Consider the following 13,092-nt stretch of genomic DNA (forward strand, 5'->3'; position numbering starts at 1 on the left):
TTAGGTCAAAGACAAAGTTTATGGCATTTATTTTATCGTCTGTTTTTCTTGAGATTTATTGTTTAATTATGTACTTCTGTTTTAGAGTTCCATAGTTAACTAGATTTTAACTTCAGAACCGTTATAAACTAGCCATATTTCACTGCCTGACTGATCGTGGGGACTTTAGAATAAGCCATTCGCTATTCAATGTGCTTAGAGGAACATGAACATAACTTCATCCAATTAATTTGCCTCTTATCACAGTTTAATGTTTATCATAATTATAATAGATTAATACCAATGCAAATAATAATACTCTTGATTGGTGTTAAGCGCGTGGATTGATAATGATTACGATATACAAACGTGTAACATTTCTGATACTCAAATTATCGAATTAATCTAATTAGCGGGTGTGAACGTCACACCAGTCGCCTATAATCCATAAATTAGTCTGTTTTTTGACAAAAAAAGTAAATCAGACATAAAAGGTCAGAATAAGCGACAATAAGTCAAATAAAAAGTTCGAGAAATAAACAAATATTCATAACTATGTGTATAATCGAATAAATAATTTGCAATTTCGTCAATAGGTCTTGGGTTACGAACATTAAAAAAAACTTGATTTTTTAAACATTTATTCAACTAAACCTCTACGTTCACAATAAACATTTCGTGCTTTCATACAAAGATAGGTACTGCTAATACTTAATATACTTACAAAAGAAGTGAATAGAATACAATTAAATAGAATTAAATGCAATGTTAATTATACAAGCATAGAAAGAAAGAGGTACACACCACTTGGCTTAGATCTCTTTAAGTATTTCATATTTTCAACACGTGAACATTCTTTTTTCACGCAAAGTACCTAGGTATAAGATACATAGGGGCATTCCCTCATTATCGACTTCTAGGCCTAATTTCACCGACAACATAAACGTCCGTTTGTTCTAAAAACAACCGAGTTTCAATTAAATTTCATAGGAACATAAAAGAACATAGTCAAAAGTGTTGGGAAACTGACGTTTACCTTGTCGGTGAATTTAGTAGGTAAGCCCAAGTTACAACAATATCGGTTATTCTAGTTCTTTAGAAGATATTTGTGTAAATGCCGAGTGCACAAGCAGTGTTTACCCCAGATTGTCAGAATCGATAAAAACCATTAATTATAAAGAGGCGTGTATCAGTGTTATCAATAATTCGAATGTTTCATTATTGATTGTTGCGGCTACGCAAATGTTATGTTATCAAGAAAATTATATTACTTTACTCAGATAATGTTTTGTCAAATAATCAACAAATAAGGCGTCTTATAACTTTGTAACGTTAACTCTAAACGGTGACGGTACACATGAACGGCAAGGCACGGCGGAGCTATCTGCCAGTAGCTGCAAGCTCGCTGAGACGCCATTTAAGGGTCAAATTCAAATCACAAGTTAATAGCTGGGTCCTGCCGGGGCTGCGGGATAGTTACCGCGGCCCTGGTACATAAGCCTACGACGGAACACGATGGTTTTTAGTCAGTAAGAGTCTGATACTCCCTGCCGCTCCCTAACCTATGGCGGGAGGGGTCATTTGATGATTTTTGACGTCGTTAAAAAAAGTTAATAGCTGGGTCGGAGCAGTTCCGTGCCGTTTATATTCAAACATACATAACATTTCCGTAGCGGCAAGTTAACCTTACAATAAATAGAATAATACTTATTAGTGAGAAAATATTAAAACTATAAAGTAGCGACAACGAGATACAAAAGCTTCTAATTATTTGATACAAAGGCACTTTTCAATAAACTAATAAGTTAGTACATTCTTTAGAATTCCTCTACTAACATTGAAGTCATAGGTTTTACCTGCAACTGTGCTGTGTCAAATATGTATTCTTACTGACGTAAATGGACAAAAAATAATTATAATCAATCGTATTTGGCGAATATTTAAGTGCATAATATTGAAATTTGATTAATCTTTCTGATTGATTATAATCAATAAAAAATAATGATTTTAATTTCCCAAAATGCACTGCTTCAAAAATATACCAATTGCAAGTTTTCACTTGCCTTATTGCTCAAATGATTATTTATTGTTAAATCACATTTAACGACAGTAAGAAGATTATTACACGAATTTAGCCTCAGGGCTGAATTTTCAATGATCAGATAACTTTAATTTGAAGAATATTCGATTTTATGAAAGTTTTTGGTGTAAAAAATATGTTAACTGATGATTGAAGATCAGCCCTTTGAGTATGGAGAGCGATTGGCACAATGGATACAACATTCATAAATAAAAACATTACCATTGGCTCATATTTTCGCTGAATATCATATAGATCAGTTTTATATTAATTCTTAATACAATGAATATTTCCTACATTAACATTTACCTAAAACATTTTGGAATATTTTATTTTTCATTATACTTTTAGAGATCCGATTTTCGTCTCAAGTATTCATTATATCCATAATTGTATTACAAAATCCCAAGTTTATTTATGTAAAGAAATATGCAAATAAAGCCGATGACGTATCGTTATCGGTTTAATTTCAATGAAATCGCATTAGAAAGACGTCGATAGCAATATAATTTATATCGCGACCTATGCACATACGGTCCGATGATAAGCCCTAGTACATGCTTACATAGATAGCGACAACTTGATACATATATATCGATGTTTATATGTGTTATTAAAGAAAATAATAATATCAATATAAATTTCATATGATCAGAGGAAAACGTTTAAAATTTTAAATACATAGGTCATGTTTCCTTTAAAGTGTTTCACGTTGATATGAAAATGTTAGTAAAACATTTTGAAATAACATCTCTACATCATGTCATTTAGTAAGTTACTACAAAAAGATTAACATTTTTGTAAATAAAATTAACATTAATAAACATAATATATAGCTTGTCTAAGCTGTAATGGACGCATTTTAAGTCCACCGTGCACTGAAAATGTTGAACCTACTGCGGCGCGTCATTTCAGCTAACACGAGCTATACAACGCTATAATAACAATGATTTATCACAATTAAATTAAAACACAACTCTATCACATTCTACTAAACATTTTGTTAGGCAAGTTGCATCGATAAAAATCGATATATCGATATTTTTTTCGGTAAGTGTGTTAAATGACGGCTTTAAGTACTTATTGGAAGTTTTCGTCTAATTTTTGCCACGGTGGTGAAGTAAATCGAGCATCGCATCAATTTCTCGATAAAATTGGAAGTCTGGTGATTCTTGGTCTCTAGGATCTTGGAGACCATCATTAAGATCGGCGGAACATTTGATGGTTTACCGACTAACCGACCAACCAGGCCTAGGTTCACTAACGTAGTGAATAACATAATACATCTGATTACCCTAAATTTTCAAAGTAAACAGATGTATTATGAAAAAGGTGATTATAGCAACTTGATGTTCTTGCCAAACAATAATTAATTCCACAGTATTAGTGCCGTTTATTTGGTTTTTAACAACAAAATATAATCTCAAAAACTAAAAAGTGTATTCACCTCTCATGACGTCACAGCTTAGGAGTACGGAGTGCGGGGGTTCACGTTTATCATCTCCGTTGTACTGTAAAGGAACATAATATCAACCTGATTGAAATACACATAAGGTTCAAAGTTACATATTAATTTTTTGCTTATGTAATCGACTTACGATTTTACAATGTAAAACCCTTCCGTAAGAAGCGACTTATGGAGGGCTTTTACATGGGGTAATTACTATAAGCGATAGTAATTTCTTAAAACTCTTACGGAAGCAAGCTTTCTAGTGCAAAGTCGGGGTTATGCTAATGAACTATATCTACTGTGTATGTATTAGACCGATATATCAATATCATCAAATGAAATTAATTCAAATAATTGATAGAAATATTTCAGTTTGCATGTTGCACTATACTATTCATTTTTCACAAAAATCTTCATCTTATTGAGAGATCGATCTTTACACAAATAACTATATAGTTATAAAAAAATTATGAATGACAAGTCTTTAGTGTTTAGGTAATAGGGAGGGAAAGGAATCTAGGATAACTGATGAAAACGGTGAACTACAGTACATTTCAGTAGAGGTACATACACTTTAGTGTGTTCTTGTGAAGTACCCATCATAGCGACCTCTTCAGAATACTGTCTCCATATTGCACTATAAGAATTTGTTAATTTTTATGTTATTTGAACTTTCTCTTTGTTCTGTTAAAAAGTCGTGCAATTTATCGATATGTTTATTGCACAGCACTATGTTATAAATATGAATGCAAAGACACAATTGTGTTTTTAAGCTTAAGCTTATCTATTATTCGATTTATATTAAACTCAAAGGAAATATGACTGCTGTGATGTGTTCAGAAGGACTTCAACAAACTAAACAGCATTTTATTTTATAAAAGGAGAAAAAGCACGGAATTCTCTAGTCTCTTTTTTACAAAGGTGACAAAAAATTAATGGTTTATTTACCATTTCCCCTGTATTTTTTTGTTATCTGGCAACATCGACAAGCCATATTCTACTTCAAAAGTTCAAACTAAGGTTGTAAGAAAGAAATGAACAAAAATATAAAAATAAAGGACTTACGAGGACATGGGCGCCTGTGTTGGCGGCTCCCGGGGCGCGTAGTAGGAATGGGTCATGGGAGGGATTGTGTGTCTGATGGTACATGCAAGTATAGTCATGTTAGCAACAATATTTAGGAATAGAGAACTCATATTCAATTAGCACGTAAATGTCGTAAGTGTCGGATTGCCGTCCCATCGGGAGCAGAGAGTGAAGGAACAGCGAGTGCACCTGTATCTGCGCAAATGCTTGTTCACTATAATATGTCCTGCGCAGTTGGCAAATCTCCTTACATGAGAACAGCCGCCGTAGCCGATAATCGGCTAGGAGGACATCAATCAATTCAATTGTTTGTAAATGCACGCGGGAAAATGTTGACCATATTGTTTATTTCTTTATGAATAACATTGTCTCTATTCCTATATATTTTGGGTTGTTAGTGAGATCATGCAAAGCATCTTATTTCAAAAGCTGTCTTATTGGTTGTTACAGCTCACGACAAACAAATCCCCACTGAAGTCATTCATTGATGCCACAAACACTAGTAGACAACTTCGCAGAGGCAAAGTTATTTGACGCGAGCCGTGCAAAAGCCCAAGTACTATAGATAGATCCACCGAGCTAGATTTTTATTTTAGTTTATTATAGTTATCGGATCTTGAGCTCTGACCTTCACCTGCGCAGGAGTAATTTATTGGGTCCCTTTTGTGGTACGAAGTGAGGCGTGGGGGCGGGATAAAGCGGTGATTGGCAGGCAGTGCATCGCTTCGTAGCCGTCACTCGGGATTGGTTCTTTGCTAATAAATCACTTCTGCGCAGATGTAGGTCAGAGCTCAAGATTCGTGCCGATAACTTTATCTTTTATTTGGTGTTTTCATCTGTCAAACTCTATACTCCATTTGAGTAAGCACTGAACTAAATATAAACAATAGGGATGTGACTTTTTTGTATAAATAAATATATTAAATCAGGAATAACAATATCTCAATTACTTGTAGCATTATTTCAAGCAGTTGTTTACTTTATAATATTTTCGTGTAAAGAGTCCTATCAAGATTGTTTACCTTTAGTAAAGTGCCTCCTTCAAATGGAGTATATCGCCCCCTTAGAGCGAAAAGTCACTAAGTCCGAAAAAGTCGAAAATTATCATTAATTTATATGATATCAATGTTATCTTGATGACATTGATAAACTCATTTTCGACTTTTTCGGACTTAGTGACTTTCGCTCTACGGGGATGATATCTGCCTATTTCGGCAATTTTTTTCAGTGGCTGAGTTAAGCACACATACCTCTTAGAGCACTTGACATGTATGACGAGTAGCACAATGCCTAGTAAGAGACATAGAGTGCCGACCACTACATAGGCGACGCCTAGGAAAGGGTTCTTGCCGCCTAGGAGCGACGTAGTAGAAATTATGAAGGATTTCGTGCCGTCGAAGTCTGTCACCGGATAGTCTGCGGAACAATTATTTTATTAACATCTGGAATATTTTATCACTACATAGTATAAAACTAAGTCGTTTAAATCTTCAAAACTAAGCAACCGATTTTCATGCGGTTTTTTTTAATAGATGGAGATTAAAGAGGAAGGTTTATATGTATTATAACATTCATAAAATAGTGGGGAAATAAAATTTCTTACACAGTTACCATAAATAGGAGCTTCTTTTTTTTAATACGATTTAAGCTACGATGAAGAACCTGAGAAGGACCAAGACTTCATTCATGATTTCCTTGCTCAACAATTATGATATTAAAATGTTATTGACCTCAGAATAATGATTACAAGACACAGCCATAGGTTTTTATCACATATGACTCATGGGACAGGGAAGATGACATGGATATGTTCAACAAACTTACTGTATTCAACAGTGAGGACATAGGGACCCTTCAGCAGTCCGTTCATGAAGCCCTCCTTGGTGTGGTCGACGCGTCGGTACAGCTTGCGGAAGGTCGGCAGAGCGGCCGTACGCATCCATACTATCAGGTCTTCATTCTGAAAGAGAATGAACAAATGTAGTTTAAAATTAAAATCAAAAATCGTTCATTCAAATTTGGCTGCAAAACAGCACTTTTTGAACGTCAAAAAACAAGAGACAGCCGCCAAAACGGCACCCCTTCCTATGTGTTTTTTCTGGGAAGAAGAAGTGGCACAACAAACTCCCCAGCAACACACGTCTGTCTGTAGGTTAGAAAAACCTTTGTTTTATCATTAAAACAGGATAGCTTTCATACGCTTTGATGGATCCCAGCCGCCATTTAAACAGCTGGGAGCAGAGCTCAACATAGTTGGGAAATTTCTATGAAAATGGGGCAGATGACCTGACAAAGGTAATTCCAAAATAATATAAATCACACTTGGTTCTTATTACTTGTTCTTGTAATTACCTGAAAGCCGTTGTTTTCAGTGTCATTGAGATCCAACTCCCACACGTTGAGGCGCCAGTTCACCGGCTTCGTGAAATTTGCGAACGCTGAAACATAATACGGATGACTTTAGTTCATAATGGATTATGTGTACACTTATAGAAGAATTAGCGGACCCTGCGTACAAAATTATTTAATAGATATTTCCTTGTTCATAGTTATAAGTTCTTCATTGTATTGTAGTGTTCCAAAATGTACAATGTATATCAAAATACTAGCTGATCCCGCGAACTTCGTATCGTTTAAACCTTCCCTGGACCTCTACAAACATTTTAAGACCAAAAAAAGCTAAATCGGTCCAGCCATTCTCGAATTTTAGTCAGACTAACGAATTTATTTTATTTTATTATTTTATTTATTGCTTATTACAAGGTACATTATATATTCTAAAAGGTACAAAATGTCCAACAAAACTGTATACAACAGTTTGTCTGTTGGATCAGATTTTTTAAACCAATTTAGGGATTTGTTCAATTCACTAGATTTGTTCAGGGAAAAGATAAAATCGTGTTGTTATTTTAACATCCTCCGTGATTTGATCAAATCCCCGTTTTTATCATATCCCTGCGACATATATAAGATAAGAAGGTATGATTGGTATAGTATGGAAATCTATACCAATCATATCATATTTTGCAAAAAAATTGCTTATTGCATTTTGGCCAAAAATTTCATGCAAACTGCTGATAAACTCATGTTATCGTATATAATCAGGAAACTTACAGGATAACATAAATAAACGAAAACAGGATAAAAATAATTGTTGTATGTAATGCGTATGAGACCACATGTGGCTCAACTTAGTTGTATCGTCATATCTTCAGTTGGAACTAGGTTCGTCGTCGCTTACACAATAGCACAGGATTGCAACATGAGTCTTAAACAGACCAATCGGGCAGTCTTCATACTTGTCAAGATCATACTGTAAAGTCCATTTCACGAAAGAAGTCCCGCGCAAAATTGTGGAACTATATATTTTTGTATGTATGTACACATAGACACTAGCGCCGACTTCTTTCGTGAAATGGTCTTTAGAAACTGTCTCGTTGCTCTAGTAGTCGCATAGCGTAGTTGTGTATGGGGTCTCGGGTTCAATTCCCGAGTCGGGCCAAAACCGCTTAGAAACGTTCACAAAGCAAAAATATAGTTTCGCATGAACTTACCAACACGAAGGTCTCCCTCTGGGTTTCTGAACTTGATTTCTTTATCGGAAGCCCAAGCGATGCCAGTGCGGAGTACCGGCACATCCTTGCTCACTTCCTGAGACCGCACCGTCAGAGTATCTGAGGAAAAGTAGACAGTCTGAAATGTGTCTTCTTTGTAAGTAACTGGATTTACATAATTCCATTTAGGAACTCGTGGCTAAGTAACATGAGGGGCGCGATTACTAATTTTTCTTAAGCGACATACGATTCACATCCGACTGAGATCCAATCACGACTCAATTACGATTGAAACGTATGTGGCATTCCGCTGTTTTTTCTTTTAAATAAACGTTTTTACCTGTTTCTGTGATTCAATAATGAATCATATTGTCTGCAAATTATTTACGATTGCAATTTGATTCTACCGTATAGACCAAATAGCAGACCAATCGCAAACCAATCGAATGTCATTGGAATACGATTGGTCTCATATTAGTAGCAGAATGCCCGCTAAGGTTAAAACTGCTATTGCGATTCAATTTTGACATTATTAACTTCGCAGAATCCTGCCCCAGCAGAGTTTCAACAATCACAAGCTTAAGCAATGCTTGTCGCGGTGGTGGATTGCAAACCATCTCATCTCTTTGGCGTAATGGATTACTCCCTGTTTCAGGCCCTTTCAATTATGCAACAAACATCTATTGGTCTAATATAGTTGAATGATTTGTGTAATAATTTGCTGACAAGGTCAAATTTCTCAATTTAGTCAAGGAAGAAGTTTACTTCGACAGAAAAAAGTGGCCTAATGCAAGTAGGGCTAGCGCATTATGGGTTACAACAATAATAATTATACAATAATCTGTGAAAAGTTGCAAGTTCGTACCGTTGAACAAAGAGTTGGCAATAGCTCCACAGGGTGCCACGGGCTTGGACTTGCCGTCTTCAATAGCATAAGCAAATGGTTCACAATCTGATGACGGCGTCAGTGAGAGACGGCCCAGGAGCTGACTGTCATCCCTGCAAACATGAATATGAACAATAGTATAATATGTGAATTATTATTAAATACTAATATGAATTGAATAGAATCTGTATATAATGTTTTTATTTAAATTTCTTATAGTTTCTTAATAAGTATTGTAAAAGAAAAATATACAGTTATTCTAAATTTCATCTCTAATGGTTTTGCTGTTTGCACACATGAATTGGAAAGTATGTCAAGAGTATGTCATGAAAATCGGTTGCTTAGTTTTGAAGATTTAAGTGTACAAAGTGAGACAGGGACAGAAAAAGCAACTTTGTTTTATACTATGTAGTGAAGAGTGCACAGTGAATGCACAATTCTTGACTGTAATGCCCTGCACTGATGCTAATTTCTTCTCTAAGACTAGATTGTGTAAAAGTAATAAAGCTGCAGACTATAAATTAAGAGATGACATCAAATAGGTAGATATGGAAGAAGCAGAGATGCTAAGACTTAATATTAATTGTTTGGGGTTGACAGGTTAACAGCTATTTGTAACAGTTAATTGAGATCAAATAATAAATTGGTATAAGGGTGCATGTACACAGTGCAAGTAGCTTGCGCATGTTGAGGCACATTCCCAGGTTACATGTATTTTAAGAAAGCCTGGGTCTAGTGACTTGTTTCAGCTACAAGCACCGTGTAGACCAGTGGTTCCCAAACTTATTTTGTCTACTGCCCACTTTGAGAATAAATATTTTTTTTAGCGCCCCCCATTTTTTCACCTATTTAAAAACCACTATAACTTCAAATTAAATTAATTAATTATTGTGACCTATATAACGGAGAGTTCTAAACGAAACTTTTACTATAACCCGCAACTTGAAACCTGAGCGCAGGTAGGTAACATACCGCGGCGCTTAGGTCTCAAGTTGACTCTTACAGTGGCGGCGTAGCATCGGGTGGCACCCGGGGCGGACTACCTATTGAGCACTTTTGCTTTTTGCATTGCTTTTTGCCTCATAAAGAAACCGGAGACAGATCACTGCAAACTTTTGAAGCGCTAGCGAAGCGAGCCCGTAATTTTTGAGTTTTGGGACATAATAGAACCCAAACATGTTTTATAAAAACCAGTCACAAGTGAAAAAGCCGCGAGCGCAGCGAGCGCGAAATTTTTGAGTTTTGGAAGAGTAAAGTACCAAAACAAGTTAAAAAAACCGCGCAAATTGTTTAGTTTTGGGGCACAAAAGTACCTCAACAAGTGTGGAAAAAAAACACTGCAAATTTTTTGATTTTTGTGACGCAATGATACCTAAAGAAATTAGAAAATAGTCACTGTTAAGTGAAAGGCGCGAGTGCAGCGAGCGCAAAATTTTTTGACTGACTCAAAGGGCGCAGAATAAACCAGAAATGTTGAAAAAACTGGTTTTTTTTTATAACTTTGAGGAATTAATTTAAGTAAACCGGGAAAAAACATAAATAAACGAGAAAGAGAGGGGTGACAGCCGGACTGGCACCCCTCCAGTGCCGCCTCGACGTCATGCCTTGTTTGCGCATGCACTGTTGTAGTTTTGTTAAAAATTTGAATAATGAAGTGAACCTAGGCTTTGCAGATTAGAATGGCACCCTCAGTGACTTGTCTCTTCTACCCGTGCCATCCTGGTCGTACAACTTGAACTAGCCGACTGATACAGGAATTCACAATTCGGGTTATTTAACAAAAACTTGTTAAAACATGATAGATATCTACGAGTACTAATAACTATCGAAATGCGAAAGTGTGTCTGTTGCCTTTTTATTTGTTTGTTTGTGTCTACTTTAATTACGAAACGGAGCGACTGATTGACATTGACATGATTTTTATTTTTTCTATATTCAGTAAAATAGGACAGATATATGAATTACGTGGAGAGAAATATAGAACCGAGTCTGAGCAATCTTGTAATTCATATTAGTTGATGTTCACAAGTCGTTGTCTAAGAGGCCTCCTAGCTAAATAAAATTACAAATCACCCCCCAGGCCTCTACACAATGCCCCTATTTTCTTTCTGGGTCTCTTACCGCCCCCCTTGAGACCTGCAGCGCCCACAAGGGGGCGTTATCGCCCACTTTGGGAAACATTGGTGTAGACCCATGAATCATGACAATCGGTAAAATTACCTAGACTTAACATATCGCCGATGATTTTGATAGTAGTTGCTGAGTCCATAGTAAAAGTACACATCATTCTTGAAGTCCTCAGTCAAGTTGAAGGAGAGGCGGCAGATGCACTGGTCCATGGAGGTGCGTTTGATGTAGTCCGCGCATGTTATGTTCTCACCATCTTTCAAACAGTTTGTGTAGTCTATCACATGTTCCTTCACCTGGAAGATGTGTTTTTATTATTTAATTGTTACATTTAGTCATGTAAATGTTGTCTATTTTTCTATCTGTATTTTACTTATCCTACTAATATAATAAACACGAAAGTTTGTATGTATGGATGTATGGATGTTTGTTACTCTTTCACGCAAAAACTACTGAATGGATTTTAATGAAACTTTACAATAATATAGCTTATACATCAGAATAACACATAGGCTACAATTTGTAAACATATTGTTCGAAATACTAAACCTGCGCAGACGAAGTCGCGGGCACCAGCTAGTGTATAATAAATTTCTATTCCCTTGTTTGTGTAAAGGCTCTGAAACTACTGAATCAATTATAATTTTTTTTTTACTATTGGACTATTCCCGAGCAATATAGGCTATATTTAACCGAGTACAGGCAGGAGTTCCCATGGGACGCAGGTGAAACTGCGAGAAAACAGCTAAGTGAATCAACAAAATGGTCAATAAAAGATACATTTATTTAGTAGGCCCTAGTGCTTTAGCCTTAGCAGAACACAAAAGTTGATCATTGTTCTATCATATTCACCGTTAGCAATAAGTGGCTTCCAATGTGACTATCTACTATGGATAAGCTTGTCAGCAGATGAGTAATATAACATTAATTTGATAAAAGTCAGTACCTCATCGGAGAAGTAGAGCAGTCCAATACCGACTGGTATAAACGCGATGCCGATCACGAAAAACGTTGGCAGGACTGTCCCTGCAGTCAGGATCGGCTGCCAGGCAGGCAACCGCTGCTGCTTAAATGCAGACTCTATAATCAAAACACTTGTTTAAGCCAATCGATAACACAAGGCCATTTAATAGGTGTGCCAAACAAAAACTTACCAGCAGGACGCCTGGATTTAACGTTTTGATCGGAAGTTTCGCTGGACGTTGCCATCTCGTATTATTTCAAGCTTTTTTGTAAATAATCCTCAAACTAACAATAAGAATTACGAACACATCATAGTCACACACAAATCGCTGTACTTTCAGAGGTATTGCAATTGCTGATTTCATAATTTCCCTTGGCTATTTTCCTTCAACCAAATTTTGAAGGAACTAGAAGTTACTAAATTGTAAATTGCAAAAAAACTTATTTCTTTCTTGAAAATACAATTTCTCGTAGTATAGTGTTAACATAGATTGTAAGATTTAAAAAGAGGAAATCATTACTTCAGAGGGTATTCATTACATTCAATTACAATTTTACCACTACCTCGGGGTGATTAAAATTATAACATAATGGTAACATCTACTGTCAAAAGTCATATTAGTGTTGCCAAGCCAAGATGTCCCGCAAATAATTGAATTGTATTGTAATTAAGTTTGAATAGTTTATTACAAGGGTTAACCAAAGTTTGGTGACTATGATTGCGTTTCCTTAACGATATCTTGGTCTCCTGATGACGAACCCTCCGTCATGTATGTATATGACACTATGAATATCCATGAATCGTAAATGGCAAATCAAATAACACACGTAAATTTATTTTAGAACAAATAATCAAAATATATTAGTTAACCACGGATTTACGGTTAATCTACACTTTAATAAAAGTGTAAAGGTAGACCAGCAGTTTTATTTAATTTCTAGCAAGTTTTTGCAGTTTTGCTCCATG

General features: G+C 35.8%; 1 protein-coding gene across 1 annotated transcript; it reads right to left on the minus strand.

Moving 5' to 3' along the window:
• Window positions 1–603: 603 nt before the first annotated feature.
• LOC124639444 (cell cycle control protein 50A) lies at window positions 604–12,478 on the minus strand. The gene is made up of 9 exons (XM_047176805.1): window positions 12,317–12,478; window positions 12,109–12,242; window positions 11,256–11,458; window positions 9,015–9,148; window positions 8,150–8,269; window positions 6,948–7,033; window positions 6,420–6,555; window positions 5,846–6,011; window positions 604–3,570 (listed from the first exon to the last, which is right to left on the minus strand). The coding sequence occupies exons 1-9, from the start codon at window positions 12,369–12,371 to the stop codon at window positions 3,525–3,527; spliced, it is 1,080 nt and encodes a 359-aa protein (XP_047032761.1). The 5' UTR covers window positions 12,372–12,478; the 3' UTR covers window positions 604–3,524.
• Window positions 12,479–13,092: the final 614 nt, after the last annotated feature.

Source organism: Helicoverpa zea, chromosome 19 (assembly GCF_022581195.2).
Source record: "Helicoverpa zea isolate HzStark_Cry1AcR chromosome 19, ilHelZeax1.1, whole genome shotgun sequence".
Lineage (NCBI taxonomy): Eukaryota > Metazoa > Arthropoda > Insecta > Lepidoptera > Noctuidae > Helicoverpa > Helicoverpa zea.